The 18613-nt window shown below is 41.5% G+C and overlaps 1 protein-coding gene across 1 annotated transcript in view; it reads left to right on the forward strand.

Annotated features, from left to right (window-relative positions):
• The first annotated feature begins 571 nt into the window (after window positions 1-571).
• MKRN1 (makorin ring finger protein 1) overlaps window positions 572-18613 on the forward strand; it is a 36270-nt gene continuing 18228 nt past the window's right edge. Inside the window, exons 1-2 of the mRNA XM_048830756.2 lie at window positions 572-880; window positions 17987-18115. Coding sequence (XP_048686713.1) covers window positions 741-880; window positions 17987-18115 — 269 coding nt within the window. The 5' untranslated portion in view covers window positions 572-740. The remainder of the gene's footprint in view (window positions 881-17986; window positions 18116-18613) is intronic.

An 18613-nucleotide genomic window follows, 5' to 3' on the forward strand; every position in this document is an offset into this window, starting at 1 on the left:
TAGGGTGAGAGGATTGTGATGCTTCTGTTCCCATGGAGGCCGGGGCTTCCCTGATGCTGTGGGAGATCCCTGTCTCGCAGCTGCATGTGTGCCTGGCAATGTGGCATCTCCATACTGTGGTGTACAGCACCGTGCACAGAGCTGACCACTGCGGCCCCAGCAAACATAATGTGCTGGGCCTCAAACTGCCCTGCAGCTCCTGAGCCCAGCCACTGGGGCCACTCCTTGAAGCAGCCCCTAGCCACAGGCTCAGCCCCATCCTGCGGCTGCTGCTCTGGGGTCGGGTCAGGCGGCCACAGCCAGGCAGGCAGTGAGGGAGCTCGGGGCCCAGCAGGGGGAAGCAGGCTACGGAAATTGCCCAACCCCTTCGCTCTCTGGGCTCCCGCGGCTTCCATTCTTCAGTCAAGTGGGCGTGGCCAAGTGACTCTAAGCGCCCCGCCCACCGAGCTGGTGACCGGGCCCCCTCAGCCTCGCACGTCGCGCTCCGGAGTGGGCGTTACTAACGAGCCTATCCACCAATCAGCGCTGTCCTTCCGAGTGGGCGGTACCACGGGGGTGTTCATCCCGAGTCTACGCCTTCCCGGCGGCACCCCCCTCCAGCCCCAGCCGAACAAAGGGGCGGGGCCACGAGGGGTCCCCTGAGGCCCTCCCGGCTCGTCCCTTCGCCCTCCCTCCCCCGCCTGACCGGAAGGATGTGCTCCCGGAAGTTCCGGTGCCGTCGCTGTGTGGGATAAACAGTAATGGCGGAGGCTGCGGCTCCGGGAACAACAGCGGCAACACCGGGAGCAGCGGCCACGGCCTCCAGCCCCACAGCCGCGCCGCCGCCGGCCGCAGCGGGGTCGGGAGGAGGGGGCGGCTGGACCAAGCAGGTCACCTGCAGGTAACGCGCTGCTAGGGGAGCGGAGCGACACCGGCGACCCCTCGGGGCTGCTGCCCTTTCCCCGCCTGGGTCCCCCGGCGGCTGCAGCCCGGCCGGCTCCTTCCCAGTCCCTGCCCTCGCGTCGCCTCTGCCCGGGCCTTCCCGGGCAGCGGTCTGGCCAGGGAGGCATCGTCTCCGTGTAGATTTGCACCCCCGTGGCTGTGCCCAGGAGGGGCCCCCGCCAGACCGGGCTCCGCCTCTAACCCAGCCGCTCCCACCCCTCCCGGCGCCGCCCCGGCCCGCTGTATAATTGTTCAAACTTTTTATGTTGTTGTGAAGAAGCTGGAGCTGCCTGCCCTCTGGGCGCTGCCGTGTGAACGAGAGGGAGGACTCGGATGTGGTCTCGGAGGCTGGGGGAGGGTGAATTGTGTGGGGGTTTTTTTAAACGCCTCCCTCCCCTCCAACATCACAGTGACCCAGATTTGCCAAAGTGACTAGAGATTTTGCTGGTCCAATTGGAGATCTCTTAAAGAGGCCTGTTTTTTTTCAGAAAATGTTGAGCGTGCATGCAGTCTAAAAATCCGGCTCTTTTAAGATCTCTCAAGTTGGGCAACCAAAAATCAAAGCAATCCAAATGGCTAGATGTGATGAAAAATCTTAGCCAGTGTGTTTGGATTTTGTTTGTTCTTTTAAATCGGAGGCAGACCTTATCCTACCTCATTCAAGTTGGAGTGGTGGGAGAAAAGTAGGATTGCCCAAGCAGAAAATACCAGTTTATGTGAGAGACATTTAATTTCAGCTTCTTCCAAATGGAAAATGCCGAAGGGTGGATAGAACTTGCTGCAGCAGATGGGTGGGGAAGGGTTGAGGGAGAGGGTGTTCTTCCTGGCTGCTGGCTTACCTTGTTCAACTGCAGGAATGACCTATTCTGAGGATCTTTTTAAAGTGTCTAGGCAGGTATTTGCATGGAGAAATGACTGTAGTTGAGCCAATTGGCTGTTCGTGCTTAGACACCAGGAACTCTTTTGTTGTGTGGGATTATGTCCCACCAATGGTGGATGCACATAGCTGTCAGAACACAATGTGGAAGACCCACAGCTATGTTCCAAAGAAGATGATAAATTCAGGAAGTGTAAAATGTGGGAGCGTTACATTCTCAGTTTCAGATATAAATAATGTAGCATTTACTAAAATATTGGATTTATGCCCAAAGTTTGACATTTAATAAACAAGGACACAGGAGAAAGCTACAAAAAAGTAGGGAGATTTCTCACTTTTGTAGTACATTATGTAGATCATTAACACACTGTATGATTCTTTTATATAATTTTGCTTCCTTCAAGCTTATTTTATTTCTGCAGAACCATCAGAAATACAGAGGTTTGACACATTCTGCTGAGACTTTCTCAGTGTACAGAAATCTGCAAATCATAAACTCTACAGGGCAAGATTGGCAGGTTGGGCCACTTTTGAACCTTATATTGGAGGGGTGTTTGCAAGTAGAAATAAATATGAAATATTGTTGTATTGATTCACAATAATTAAGCTAAAATCAGGTCATACTGCAATCTGCAATAATTCAAGTACTACAGTATCACACAGCAAACTGAAAATTCAAGCTAATATCTGGGCTCAGTTTCTTGGCATATAAATATGTCGGACATTGCAAAGGTAAAAAAGTATCCCTCTTTTGGATTAAGAAGTAGATCATGTCATTCTGCAATACCATATGTCTTGTCGCTTTGTACAGCAATTAAACAAAAGATTTGTGTGGCCATTCTCTAAGCTAGAAGACATGCAACATTGCAGTTGCTATCAGAGAGTGTAGCTTGGAGTGTTTTGCATATTTATAACAGTAGTTCTGTAAACGTACATAGAGCTTTACAAACCATAAAGATGCTTCAGGTTCCTGACCTGAAGAGTTTATAATCACATTCTGATAATAAGATATACAGGATGACAGTCCAGTCATGAGCAGGTCTATGAAAATTTTCTCTGCTCTTTAATCCTTAATGTTTTGTTTTGATAATCAGAATTGATATGAGTGGATGTTCTTCTAATTCTTATGCGAAGAGGAGAGAGAGGAGAGAAATATATTTCATTTCACAAGCTAATTTTTCAGTTTTGCTGACTTTAAAATCTGTCTAAGTGAAACATACAACACTTGTTTCATTAAAGTAGGGGTGTGACAATTCGACATATAGTTAAAGAAGTGACAGTAAAATGTGATAAGTGTGATTACCAAAAAAACCTCACGGAAAACTGAAGAGTATTTTGACAGAGATAAATAATTTTCTGTCTTGAAAGTCAACTGCTGACTCTACTAGAAAACATTAAGTAATTATATCAGGCTTTTAGAAATTAGCAAGAGAAAAACTGTCAAGAGTTTCATCTAAACATTTAAATAAAATCCATTGTTTAGAAAGTAAAAATGTCAAGTTACATAGAAGCATAATTAAGGAGCTGCTCATCTTGCAGGCAAAATCTGTGTTGAATTGCAATTAAAATGGACATATTTAATATACTATCGTAAAAATATTCCAAAACCACTTGGGGAGGTAAAATAGAGAAATATTCTTGGGAGGAAGTAGAAAGAACAAATTCTAGCTTTGAATCGCATACTACATGTCTTTTCTCCTGTATATTCTTCTAGTAGAGCAAATGCACCCTGAAATATTAAAACCATTATCTGAAAGTAATACAGTAGAATCTCAGACTTAAACACTTCCTGAGTGGAGGTTGTTCATAACTCTGAAATGTTCGTAACTCTGAACAAAGCACTATGGTTGATCTTTCAAAAGTTTCCAACTGAACATTGATATGATATAGCTTTGAAACTTTATTGTGCAGAAGAAAAAGGCTGCTTTTAATCATCTTAATTTATTTGAAACAAGCACAGAAATGGTTTCCTTACCTTGTCTTTATTTTTTTTTTTAGTACTGTACAGTACTTGCTTTTTTCGTCGCTGCTGCTGCTGATTGCATACTTCTGGTTGCAAAATGAGATTTGTGGTTCACTGGTCAGTTCATAACTCTGGTGTTTGTAACTCTGTGGTTCTACTGTAAGAAGCTAGCTAGGAAGCTGGCTGACCATGTTTCAGATGTTTGCTCATTTGGATGTGGCCTGGAGTGTCCACAGCCTGCTATTATAAATGGTGTGGATATTTAGGATTGGATATCTCCATTCTGAGTGATGGTGAGCGGTAAAATGATGTGACTGTTTGGACAAGGAAAGCTAGGTCCTGTAAGAGAACTGACAAGCTGGAAAACTGGTCTATTTAAAATAATGTGAGCCATGGTCATGCCTGGCACCTTGGAAGGTAAGAGATTGTCTCATTTGTGCTATTAGTGTAGATACTTTGGGGTGGAAGGAATCCCAAATTTGATAACATTACATAGTGGGAAAACAGATTTTGAATTTTGGGGGAATATTGCAGCTGGCTGGTGCATTTTTGTACGTGTGGTGTTAGCATGGACCATTGGGTCTACTGTACTCTGTTCACAAGTGAAACTCCCATGAATCTCGAAGGCAGTAAACCACGCTTATAGACTCAGTGTGGAGCTGTTGAATGTGAAGCAGCAGCAGGAGGAGAAATGGCTGAGAACTGTGCCTAGCTATGTACTAAGTAGACTGGAAGAGAAGAAAACAGTTTGTCTTCAGTATACAGAATGTAGCTGTCATAAATATAAAGGGAAGGGTAAACAACTTTAAAATCCCTCCTGGCCAGAGGAAAAACCCTTTCACCTGTAAAAGGTTAAGAAGCTAGGATAACCTCGCTGTCACCTGACCAAAATGACCAATGAGGAGACAAGATACTTTCAAAGCTGGAGGGAGGGAGAAACAAAGGCTCTCTCTGTCTGTGTGATGCTTTTTCTGGGAACAGAAAAGGAATGGAGTGTTAGAACTTAGTAAGTAATCTAGCTAGATATGCGTTAGATTCTGTTTTGTTTAAATGGCTGATAAAATAGCTGTGCTGAATGGAATGGATATTCCTGTTTTTGTGTCTTTTTGTAACTTAAGGTTTTGTCTAGAGGGATTCTCTATATTATCCTGTAAGGTATTTACCATCCTGATTTTACAGAGGTGATTCTTTTACTTTTTCTTCTATTAAAATTCTTCTTTTAAGAACCTGATTGCTTGTTCATTGTTCTTAAGATCCAAGGGTTTCGGTCTGTGTTCACCTATGCAAATGGGTGAGGATTTTTATCAAACCTTCACCAGGAAAGGGGGTGTAGGGTTTGGGGAGGATTTTGGGGAAAATACGTTTCCAAGCAGGCTCTTTCCCAGTTATATATCTGTTAGACGCTTGGTGGTGGCAGCAATAAAGTCCAAGGGAAAAAGGAAAATAGTTTGTACCTTGGAAGTTTTAACCTAAGCTGGTAAAAATAAGCTTAGGAGGTTTTCATGCTGGTCCCCACATCTGTACCTTAGAGTTCAGAGTGGGGAAGGAATCTTGACAGTAGCCTATTAATTTGTTTCAGAGTAACAGCCGTGTTAGTCTGTATTCGCAAAAAGAAAAGGAGTACTTGTGGCACCTTAGAGACTAACCAATTTATTTGAGCATGAGCTTTTGTGAGCTACAGCTCACTTCCACGGATGCGTACCGTGGAAACTGCAGCAGACTTTATATACACACAGAGATCATGAAACAATATCTCCTCCCACCCCACTGTCCTGCTGGTAATAGCTTATCTAAAGTGATCATCAAGTTGGGCCATTTCCAGCACAAATCCAGGTTTTCTCACCCCCCGCCCCCAACACAAACTCACTCTCCTGCTGGTAATAGCTCATCCAAAGTGACCACTCTCCCTACAATGTGCATGGTAATCAAGGTGGGCCATGTCCAGCACAAATCCAGGCTCTCTCACCCCCCCTCCCTTTTTCCCAGGGACGGGGACACACACACACACACACTCCTGCTGGCAATTGCTCATCCAAACTGACCACTCTCCAAGTTTAAATCCAAGTTTAACCAGAACGTCTGGGGGAGGGGGGGTAGGAAAAAACAAGGGGAAATAGGCTACCTTGCATAATGACTTAGCCACTCCCAGTCTCTATTTAAGCCTAAATTAATAGTATCCAATTTGCAAATGAATTCCAATTCAGCAGTTTCTCACTGGAGTCTGGATTTGAAGTTTTTTTGTTTTAAGATAGCGACCTTCATGTCTGTGATTGCGTGACCAGAGAGATTGAAGTGTTCTCCGATGTTTTCCCATGGAAAAGAAGCCCTTGAGGAATTCCACCATGATTTCAACAACTTCCATCCCACCATCAACCTCAGCCTGGTCCAGTCCACACAAGAGATCCACTTCCTGGACACTACAGTGCTAATAAACGATGGTCACATAAACACCACCCTATACCAGAAACCTACTGACCGCTATTCCTACCTACATGCCTCCAGCTTTCACCCTGACCACACCACACGATCCATCGTCTACAGCCAAGCTCTGCGATACAACCACATTTGCTCCAACCCCTCAGACAGAGACAAACACCTACAAGATCTCTGTCAAGCTTTCTTACAACTACAATACCCACCTGCGGAAGTGAAGAAACAGATTGATAGAGCCAGAAGAGTTCCCAGAAGTTACCTACTACAGGACAGGCCTAACAAAGAAAATAACAGAACGCCACTAGCCGTCACCTTCAGCCCCCAACTAAAACCCCTCCAACGCATTATTAAGGATCTACAACCTATCCTAAAGGATGACCCAACACTCTCTCAAATCTTGGGAGACAGGCCAGTCCTTGCCTACAGACAGCCCCCCAACCTGAAGCAAATACTCACCAACAACCACATACCACACAACAGAACCACTAACCCAGGAACTTATCCTTGCAACAAAGCCTGTTGCCAACTGTGCCCACATATCTATTCAGGGGTCACCATCACAGGGCCTAATAACATCAGCCACACTATCAGAGGCTCGTTCACCTGCACATCCACCAAAGTGATATATGCCATCATGTGCCAGCAATGCCCCTCTGCCATGTACATTGGTCAAACTGGACAGTCTATACGTAAAAGAATAAATGGACACAAATCAGATGTCAAGAATTATAACATTCATAAACCAGTCGGAGAACACTTCAATCTCTCTGGTCACGCAATCACAGACATGAAGGTCGCTATCTTAAAACAAAAAAACTTCAAATCCAGACTCCAGCGAGAAACTGCTGAATTGGAATTCATTTGCAAATTGGATACTATTAATTTAGGCTTAAATAGAGACTGGGAGTGGCTAAGTCATTATGCAAGGTAGCCTATTTCCCCTTGTTTTTTCCTACCCCCCCTCCCCCAGACGTTCTGGTTAAACTTGGATTTAAACTTGGAGAGTGGTCAGTTTGGATGAGCTATTGCCAGCAGGAGTGTGTGTGTGTGTGTGTGTGTGTCCCCCCGTCCCTGGGAAAAAGGGAGGGGGGGTGAGAGAGCCTGGATTTGTGCTGGACATGGCCCACCTTGATTACCATGCACATTGTAGGGAGAGTGGTCACTTTGGATGAGCTATTACCAGTAGGAGAGTGAGTTTGTGTGTGTGTGTGTGTGTGTGTTTTGGAGGGGGGTGAGGGGGTGAGAAAACCTGGATTTGTGCTGGAAATGGCCCAACTTGATGATCACTTTAGATAAGCTATTACCAGCAGGACAGTGGGGTGGGAGGAGATATTGTTTCATGATCTCTGTGTGTATATAAAGTCTGCTGCACTTTCCACAGTATGCATCCGATGAAGTGAGCTGTAGCTCACGAAAGCTCATGCTCAAATAAATTGGTTAGTCTCTGAGGTGCCACAAGTACTCCTTTTCTTTCTATTAATTTGTGAAGACCAAGCTGGTTACATTAAATTAAATAAACTAGTGATCTGGTGTATGTTCGTTTTTGTTGCAGTTCGCTCAGATGAATGGATGAGTTATCTAGTCATGTCATTTTGAAAGCACCTACTGCCATGGTACTTAAGTATCATACCTATCAGTGTCAATATTGCTCAGCCTAATGACCATACATAGTTACTTGTATGTAAAGGTATTCAAGCCCACAGAATTTTGCTGAGTGTAGTAGAAATAGACATGGAATTATAAAATTTATCAGACGTATGGAACCCCAAGTTAATAGTAGGCTGTCAAATTGCTCTTTGATAACTGCTAACGTGATGTGCACTAATGCAAGCTTTGCAGAAAAACTGTGATATTAGCCGTGGAGCCAAAGAGTGATGGGGAGGAATTCATTCTGTTTCAGTAACTTTCTAGTTACCTGGTGGTGGTGGTGGTGGTTGGGTTTTTTTCTGGTGAATTTCTTGAGTCTGACGGATTCGATCGACTTGAAGCACTGATTTTAAAGCTAACTGTACGTTGCAGTTCCGAGCCGTTGTGAACGTGTGAAAAGAATAGTTTGCCTAAGTTCAATTTGCTACTAGGGTTCAGTAGTAGAGAATTTTTGTTGCCGTTGCTTTGAGAGGTTTTTATTGTACCTTGTTAATTGGGGTAAAAAGGCTTGGTTCTTGCTATGAAGTTTTATTTTAGTTCTAGTAAAACAAGCCTGAATCTTGCCATGAAATGTGACAGGACATAATAGTCTTCCTAAATAAAGATGATTACTGGCTTGTCTCAAGAAGCAGCTTGTTTGATCTTAAATCTTAAATACTCATGAGAAATGCTTCTCCTACCCTGGACGTCCAGAGCAAGTAGTTTGCTCTGACAGATGTTTTAATCTCTTGCATCGTGTTGAAGAGCTTAACTTCAGATGGATATCAGCTATTCGGCAGATGTTCTCAGTCCGTGGTACAAAGTGTAATATTGAAACGAAGACGGGAAGATTCTTGAGGTTTTAATATTTTGAGATTAGGGAGCAGAAGGAGGAAGAAACAAGGTTGAAATATTCTAGATGAGTTGTCAGTGTTGTCAGCAACGCTCTTCAGTCGTGTGTGAGACTTTGGGATGGTTATCCACAGAGATTCAAGAGTTGTGTATAGGGAATTCTCCCTCTACTTTGCAGCTTGTGGTAAAGGCTTCCAGTTGTTGCTTTGGAATTTTATAGTGGAACTGCATCTATCTTAACATCTTCTCTGTGTAAGACCGTATGCCCTGTAGATCTGTGTTCTTTTTGATGTTAGGTAGTCACTAAAATGCTTATGGGTGGAAATGAAAGGAATAATGGTTACTGTGACATACTGTACCTCAGAATGACACCCTGTAACCCCCATATCAACCACATATGAATGATGAATATTTCATACAAAGCATGCCATGTGAGTTGTTGTATGAAAGGTCATGATCTGCTGAAACCTGTTGTTCTGTCTAAATATGTTTATCACTAGTGTGTATACAATTATGAGATTGTGCTGTATTGTTACTGATATACACTGTAAGTTTGCTAGTGGCACACAAAGGATCCCTAGCTAGGTGGGTGTTGACCGCCCATTAAAACTGTATGACTCAACTATGCAAGTACCACATAATGGGAACTGCACTGTGACCTGGGGGCTGCTTGTTCACTGTGACTCAGCAAAGCCCACCAGGACATGCCTGGGCTAGTGTCTGCCAGGCACATGGGCCAAGGGTATAAAATAAAGAACTGTTGCAGCGTGAGGCGGCCTTTCTCCACCTACGCTGGAAACAACAGGGATGCCGAGAAGATGAAGATAGTCTGAGGACACTGGTCCAGGCTTCAGGAGGGAAGGCTGTGCATTAGACACTTTAACATGCAGGGGGGTGAGAACATTGCTTGATCTAAATACTGTCTGGTATACTATTTAGATTGTGCACTTATTTTTATTTGGTAACCATCTCTGTCCTTTCATGTCTACCACTTAAAATCTATCTTTCTGTAGTTAATAAACCTGTTTTATATTTTATCTAAAACAGTGTATTTTGCTTGAAGTGCTTGGGAAACCTTTACTCAGTGCGCAAAAGCTGGTGCGTGTCCTCTCCACATCGAGGGAGGTATGGGCTAGGTAATAAACTTACACTGGTCAGGTTTCTGACCAGGGCAAGATGGTACAGCTCTGGGGTCCTAGGCTGGGGAGCTGGGTGAATTGGCTGGTGCCTCTCTATATTGTTAGTTCATGAGTGGCTGGAAGAAGTATTCCTGGAACTCAACTGGGTGGATGTCTATGTACGTTCAGTACCTGGAGAGGTTTGCAGCTTGTTGCGCATCACAATGTGAGAGGGAGCCCAGGTTGGGAGGACAGAGGCTTCAGCGGTCCCACAGTTCAGGTTGCATCATGGGGATCCCATCACAGTTGCACTTCAAGTTTTGTTGGATAATCAGCTGCACCCAAATCATTCTAGAGGGGGAGCGCCACAGCAATTTTGTCTTGGGAAGAGATTGAATTGTGCTCGCATTAGTATTGTTTGTTATGCCATCAGCAGCCAGGGGCTTGTTCTTGCAAGATGCTCAGTTCTTTGGCTCCAGTCACAACGCAATTAAGCACCTGCTTAACTTTAAGCATGAGACTAATCCATCTTGCAGGATCAAGTTCTAGATCACAAGTGGGATAGGAATTTTTTAAAATAAATACATTTTAGTTGGATGCCTTCCATAAACAACTTGTTCTGGAAAACTGATCTGCCACTTGACTAGAACTAATCAAATAGAGGATGCTTTAGACATGCTCCAATCCTTTGAAGTTTTCAGTAAAACTTTCTCTTAGCTATAGAATATTTCTTAAACAGAAACTTACTGTGGAGTTTCTTCTTGTTGGTGGTAATACTACAAGCAGTGCACCATAAATCGAGGGGTACTTTTTTGTGCAAAAAGTAGAATTTCTTAATGAGTCCCATGAAATGTTTCTTTTAATCTCAGTTTACAAGAAATATGGCAGAATCTGCCAAACCATATGATAGGAATATAGAAACAAATATTAACTGTACTAAGAGCTATTGTCACTTAAACTGCACCATTTTTATATTTATAATTTTTGTCCTCAACTTTCTTTTTCTGGAAAACTACCACCATTTGTTAATATCTTCCAACACTTTCACAGTGCCATATGAATATTGGTCCTGTTGCTCCTTTTATTTTGAGGCATCCCAACTTAATCATTAGATAAGGATATGTATTGCGGTGTCTCAAACTTCTAAATTTTCCTATCCTTTTTTCCATAAGCAGACTGGAGGACTTGAATGAAATTGATATGATGGCTTCCTAGATCACTGTCAGTAGTTTGTACAAAGTGTTCTGTATGTTAAGAACAAACAATTTTCCATTTCTACCTTGAGTAAATTCTTGCATACCCTGTTGGTAGTTCTTGAGGGGAATGGAGTAGAACAAATCTAGCATTCGCTCTTTTTAATAACAGCAGCATTGACTGCTGTTTGGCTGCTTCCTTAGACAGTGTAAGATTTGCAGAAGAATGACAACTTTTTTGGGGGGGAAAACAGATGGACAATTGTTAGGTGAATGACTTGGTATCTTGGTAATAAATTACAATATCTAGATTTTATTAGTTACATATCTGTATTTGAATATAGTTTTTCTTTGTGAATAACATATAACCCTCCCATTCAGGAATTAATTGTAGCTTCTGAATAAAGAGAACTCCTAAAACAACTGTATTTTAAAAGACTGTTTTTACTGAGTATCCTGATCCTTCCATGAAATGCTGTCTTCCTGAAAGGAGAATACTAGCCTTTATTAAACTCATTTTGTTTTTCTTTTATTTTTAGCAGGATAACTCTTTCAAAGAGTGTTCAAATGACTATAGTAGATTTCTAATTGACCTGGATTCTTTGATTTAGGAATTGTAATGTTAACTTCAAATGTATTTGTATGTTCTCAGATTTCTTTATTGGTTTCTCCCCCCCCCCCAACGGATTACTAACTCAATTGCTTTGATCCTAGTGAAGTCTTATATTGCTACCTATAAAAATTATATGAACTGGCTCATAATGTCTTTTGAATGATCTGTATACACATACACATCTCAATTCACCATTTTTGCTGAGAACTTAGACCGTTTATTTATGGCTTAGAAGCAGCTGCCTAGCCAGCAGAGGGAACTCTGTTTAACTAATGAATTCTGTCCCTGGTGTCTGTTACTGGAGTACAGTGAAGTGGCCATGGAGCCTGGTTAGCTTGTTAACTTAATCTGAAACAAATAGAAAAATGTATTTTTTTCAGGTGGATAAGACAAAAGAATGGAAGAAAAATATTTCAGTTAAAACATAGATAGTATGTCTGGAAATAAAATGAGAGGTTTTTTTTAGTTCATATCAAGCGAGTAAGTTTCTCTGAGTCCCAGGACACTAAACAAATACAAATGAGCATGATCTGACAGCTTTGTGTGGCTTTTTGAGATTAAAGATTGGCACAGTCCCCAGGTAGCACCTTAAAAATGTCAAAAGGTGCTAATAACAATTGTATACATATTTTCTCCTTAGTTGGCATTTGGGCATCCTCTGAAGAGGAAATAGATCCATTTTCACAGGGCCCACATAGAGGTCAACATCACTGAAGTGAAAAGGGTGGAGGCAGTGGCCGAATAAACAAAATGGAGCTATTTGGAGACAAAATGCAGTACACACTAAATTCAGAACTGATATACTTGAACAGACAAATCTATTAGAAAGACATTACAAATCCATGGAAAGGAAATGTTGCATATTGACTTGACTAATAGTTGTACTATTGATAAAACATTTGATGTATAACAGGAGTTACTGGAAAAGCAAATAGAAACTTAGAATTCAAGACTATGATTATCTGCACTCAAAGGTGACCACTTTTTTGGAACAGTGGGTTACAAACATACTTGTTCTCCTCTCAGGTGAGCTTTAAGTTAGAGTTAAGGTTGTAAATAATTCAATTAAGTGAATCTTCAATAGAATACTTCAGTCTTATATCCAGGCAATTCACAGTTGGTTACACTTAAAATTTAAAAAATTAAAAATGGAAGTAGAGTACAAATAGGAATGATAGAGTAGGTCATATTGGTGAAGAGGTCATGCTGGTAAAGGAGTGGCATTATGCTTAAAAAAAAAAAAAGGTCGATTAAAATCTTAAATGAATTAAACTGTACCATACAATCTCTGTGAATAGAAATTTCACGCTTGAATAATATGATTATAGCAGTAGGATTATACTACAGATCATCTGATCAGGATGGTGACAGTGGCTGTGAAATGCTAAGGGAGGTTAAAGAGGCTACAAAACCAGAAAATGATATTATAATGGGTGATTTCAACTATCCATATATTGACTGACAGTCACCTCAGGGCACGATGCAGAGATGAAAATTTCTAGACACTATAAATGATTGCTTCTTGGAGCAACTAGTCCTAGAACTCACAAGGGGCGAGGCAATTCTTGATTTAGTCCTAAATGGAGCACAGGATCTAGTGCAAGAGGTAACTGTAGCTGAACAGCTTTATATTATAGTGACCATAATATAATTAAATTTTGCTTAGCATCCTTTTGGGGAGGCGCTACCAAAAAACCTCACCACAATGACATTTAACTTTAAAAGGGGGAACTATACAAGTATGAGGACACTAGATAGGCAGAAATTAAAAAGAGCAGTCACAAGGATAAAATGCCTGCAAGCAGCATGGAGACTGCTTAAACGCATAATAGCGGCTCAGACTAAATGTATACCCCAAATCAAAAAGATGGTAGGAGGACCAAAAGAATGCCGCCATGGCTAAACAGCTGCATAATGGAGGCCATTAGAGGCAAAAAAGCATCCTTTAAAATTCAGAAGTCAAATTCTAGTGAGGCTAACATTCACAAACTCTGGCAGGTTAGGTGTAAAAATATAATAAGGCAGGCCAATAAAGAATATGAGAGGCAGCTTGCCAAAGACACACAAACTAACATTAAGATTTTTTTTTAAATTTTCTTTTAAATACCTCAGAAATAGGAAGCCTGGAAAACAGGCAGTGGGGGCCACTAGATGACCAAAGTGTTACGGGAGTGCTCAAGGAGAACAAGGCCATTGCAAAGAAGCTAAATGAATTCTTTGCTTCAGTCTCCACTGCAGAGGATATGAGGAAGGTACCCACATAGAGCTATCCTTTTTGGGTGACACATCTAAAATGCTGTCCAGCAATGATGTGCCTATAGAAGAGGTTTTTAGAACAAATTGATAAATATTAAAAGTAATTCATCAGGAACAGATGGTATTCACCCAAGAGTTCTGAAGGGACTCAAATACGGAATTACAAAACTACTAACTGTAGTATGTAATCTATCGCTGAAACAAGCCTCTGTAACAGATGACTGGGAGGGAACTAATGCAATGCCAGTTTTTAAAAAGGGTTCCAGAGGTGATCCTGATAATTACAGGCCAGTGAGCCTAACTTCAGTACCAGACAAATTGGTGAGGCATGATTTTCTTTTACAAAAGCCATGTTGACTCTTCACCAACAATTTGAGTTTATGTATGTGTCTAATTCCTTTTTTCCCTATAGTTTCAACCAATCTATTAGTATTCTTTTGAGGGAGTCAGCAAGTATGTGGATAAGGGTGACCTACTTGATGTGTACTTGAATTTTCAAAAAGCCTTTGATAAGGTCCCTCATCGAAGGCTTTTAAGGAAACTTAGTAGCCAGGGGATAGAGGGAAGGTCCTCTTATGGATCTGTAATTGGTTAAAAGGTAGGACACAAAGGGTAAGAATAAATGGTCAGTTTTTACAATGCAGAGAGGTGAACAGTGCAATACACCCAAGGCTCTGTACTCTGTTCGACATGTGCTGTTCGACATGTTCATTAATGACCTAGAAAAGAGACTGAACAGTGAAGTGGCAAAGTTTGCAGACAGTACAAAATTATTCAAGATCGGTAAGCCCACAGCAGACGGCAAGGAGTTACAGGGGGATCTCACAAGATGGTGACTGACTGGACAACAAAATGGTAGATGAAATCAGTGTTGATAAATCCAAAGTAATGCACACTAGAAAGCATAATCCCAAGTATACGTATACAATGATGAGTCAAAAATTAGCTATTACCACTCGAGAGATCTTGGAGTCACCGTGGATAGTTCTCAGAAAAACTTCTACTGCACAGTAGCAGTCAAAGTCTAACACTATGTTAAGTCTTGTGAAAAGTGGGTGAAGTAGAGATCAGGCTTAATAGGTGATATGCATGTGGATTGCAGATGGAGTGTGAACTATTTCTGGAGCATGGTGGGGCATTTGGCTCATGATAAAATAAAGCGAGGAAAATAGTCTAAGGTCAACACTAACAATTCAAAATTTAGAAGCAAAGTCTTTCTCTGGGGTGGATGTGGGGCTTGTTTTTTCTTCTGCTTTTTCATTTTACATTGCTGCAGGCATTTGAAATGTCTGCAGAATTTATGTCCAATATGCTGTAGAATATAGAAGGACCATCTCACTATGTTTGGTTTGCCATATCTTCATTTCTAAACAGGCTTCACAGGAGATGAGCGTGAATGAGCTGGCTACTTGCATCCTCCATGTTCCAAATTGGGCTGATACAAGTCTTGGCCACTGCTATGTGACATGCTTTCTCTCTTTGGGATTAGATGACCTCTTCAGTGTGCAAGGGATCACTTTTTAAATCCAGTTTAAAAAAAAAATTGTTATAAACATCTGTAGAAACCTGAGACTTGGTCCTGCAAGATATTGTGTTCTCTCAACTCCCATTGATTTCAATGGGAGTTGAGGGTGCTTTGCATCTGACAAGTTTGGGCTTTCCTCTCTTAAGATGAATTCCAGAACTTGAATCATTTTGGTGCTTAATATGGAGTTGTTGAAACACCGACAGTTACAGTTGTACACGCTCTGAACCTTTCCTGGTAGCCAGTTCCAGTTGGGCTCTGGTCATTACACATATTCCACTCTGGCCTCAGTCCTGGCCATCCAAATTACTCAGTTGAGTTTTGAGTATATTTTCAGTTTTCCTCTCCATGTGCTATTGTGTCCCATGCAGCTTTTCAAGCCAGTTCTGCTTACTGTGACACAGAAAGAAAACTGGCTCAAAGATGGAGTCTGGCCTTTATGCTGGGAATCAGAGGGGTGAGCTCCTAAAGAAATCTGCTTGGTCCAGCTACTAATTCCAACTGTGCTAATTTCCATTTGACACATCAGCAAAATCTCCCACAGACCTTGATGATCTGTTCAGGTTTCATAAAACATGGTTAAACTTGAAAGGACACGAAGAATCTGTATTTGAATCATGTTACAACCAAATTAATTAGTTCTCCGTGTATGTGTAATTCCAACCCTTCAGAAACAGCTGTTGCTACAAGCAGTGTGTCATTAGGGCTAACTTAGAATTCAGGGGCTCCCTAGGTAAAATGATTAAATTGGTCTTTGATGAAGAAGGATCATATGAGGATTCATTGCTATAAACCAACTTGTATATCTTGATCCTGAGATGGTAAATTGGGGGGGCGGGTCCTCAAATTTATACCTTCTCTTGAACGTTTCTGATTTATTGACTTTCTCAAACATATTGAATATATTGAAATCAGTATAGTTGTTGAGTTTGATAGCTAAAGTTTTCTGATAACTAAATTTGAGAAGCGACATTACTTATAAAATGTAAGAAGTTTGAGTGGCTACTTTTTCCGGTTCAGTCTCTCAGGATGTAATAGTGTTCTGTTTAGCTTATTGCTTCCAGCTAAATTTTAAAGATTATCTTACCTTTTAATATAAATTTTATAAATGCTCACTTTGGAATCTGAACACTTGTGTCATGACTTAATTTCTAGTATCTGGAATATGAATCTATACTTGTGTTTACAGTTTGAACCATGATGTTATCTCAAGCTGCCTTTCAGGGACATATGTAGGCATATGTAAGCACCATATATGGTATTCTAAAATATGTGCAATGTGACTATTATGCAGTGAGAACTTTGAATTTCCTGACTTTTGAATCTCAAGAACAATGTTGTGTTAAGTTTAATTGTGTTTAATTATAACCATGATATTCAAGTGAATTTCGTTTACAGTATTTAAGCTAACTTTGAGAGGGGACATGATAATACTTTTCAAGTACATAAAAGGTTGTTACAAGGAGGAGAGAGAAAAATTATTGTTAACCTCTGAGGATAGGACAAAAAGCAAGGGGCTTAAATTGCAGCAAGGGCAGTTTAGGTTGGACATTAGGAAAAACTTCCTATCTGTCAGAATGGTTAAGCACTGGAATAAATTGCCTATGGAGATTGTGGAATCTCCATCATTGGGGATTTTTAAGAGAAGGCTGGACAAACACCTGTCAGGGATGGTATAGATAATACTTAGTCCTGCCTTGAGTGCAGGGGACTGGACTAGATGACCTCTCGAGGTCCCTTCCAGTTCTGATTATCTTTAAAGGTTGAGTGAAGAGCTTCACTATCAGTATGGGGTAGGAAACTCAGTTTCTTCCAAGTCATCCAGCAAGGAGCAGGATTGCCATGGAGTTCAGCAATCTGAATTTACTGATGGCCCAAAATTGGTGCTGATTTCATGATGCTTGCAGGCAGCAGACACATATTGTTGAGGCAGAGTATCTCTGCAAGGTTCCTTCGGATCCTGACTTCACTATGGCAGCTTAGCTCCTTCAGAAACTTTGCTGATATCGTCTTCAGTGACCGTACTGAAGGCCTCAGTGGTAGAGATTGTATTATTAGAGGTGGGTGTTACTGTTTGTACAACCAGCTGTATCTTTCAGGTAGACTTCAGCCCCCTGGGGAATATGTTTTGGCTTTTCCCTGGCCCAGAGCCATCAATGGGCTTCTGTGGTACTTGGGTCAAAGTAAGAGAATAAACTGCTATTCTCCTCACAGAATTGGTGTTCCAATTTCCTCCTCCTGGGTTTTGCTACCCTCTGCACCAGAGTGTTGGGGCAGCATGTGGCTCACTGGCTTTTTTTTCTTCTTGGCAGTCTACCCTTGCAGTCTCTCAACATAATCTTAAATTTAGAAGTACAAACCAGGTGCATTTAAAATGGGGTACCTCTCACCATGATTTATTCTTAATCACCTTCATTTAAACTTTATTTATAGCCTTACATTGGCATGTGGTCCAGGAGCTCATCACTCTCTAATACTGAAGTTCTTATTAATTCAACATTGCTTTCATTTCATTTACATTTACATTTACTTTGGATGGTAATATATCTGAAAATCCTAATCTGCATAGCTCTTCCATTGGTCCACTTCTGTAACCTTCTGTCTTGCAGGTATTTCATGCATGGGGTTTGCAAGGAAGGGAACAACTGCCGTTACTCCCATGATCTCTCCACAAGTCAGTCTGCTATGGTGTGCAGGTATTATCAGCGAGGATGCTGTGCTTACGGAGATCGTTGCCGGTAAGGAAAGATTACTGAATGTTACTTCTTTTGAAAGAGGGACTTTCATCCTCAAGTTCCAGTGTGTAAGACTCAATGGAGGATGTCTATTAATGGGAGAAAATAAGAGCGAAAACAAAACTTGAGCAATATTTTCCTATATTCCATTGAAACTGCCAAATTGTTTTAATAAGAATCTCTCCTTCACAACCCACCTCCTCCTTTTTGCTGAGTCCTACAGTGATGTCTCAAATGTATTGCTTACTTCACAGCAGGAATAAACAGGGAAAGGGAGGGAGGAGACCATTGTTCAGATACAAGCAGAATTCAGATCTGGCATGTGTGATAACAATTGCATAATTAGACCTATTTGTCAAAATCTAGATGACTTTTTCAAACTGACAGGGCTGGTGCGATAATCAGTTACACTTGGTAAGTGGGTCGTTATCTTCAGAAATAACTGATTCCCCTTTCATCTGTGCTTCTGATTGTACCCATAGCTGTTGAAAAGTGAGCGTG

This window comes from Caretta caretta, chromosome 1, assembly GCF_965140235.1.
Source record: "Caretta caretta isolate rCarCar2 chromosome 1, rCarCar1.hap1, whole genome shotgun sequence".
In the NCBI taxonomy this organism is placed as follows: Eukaryota; Metazoa; Chordata; order Testudines; family Cheloniidae; genus Caretta; species Caretta caretta.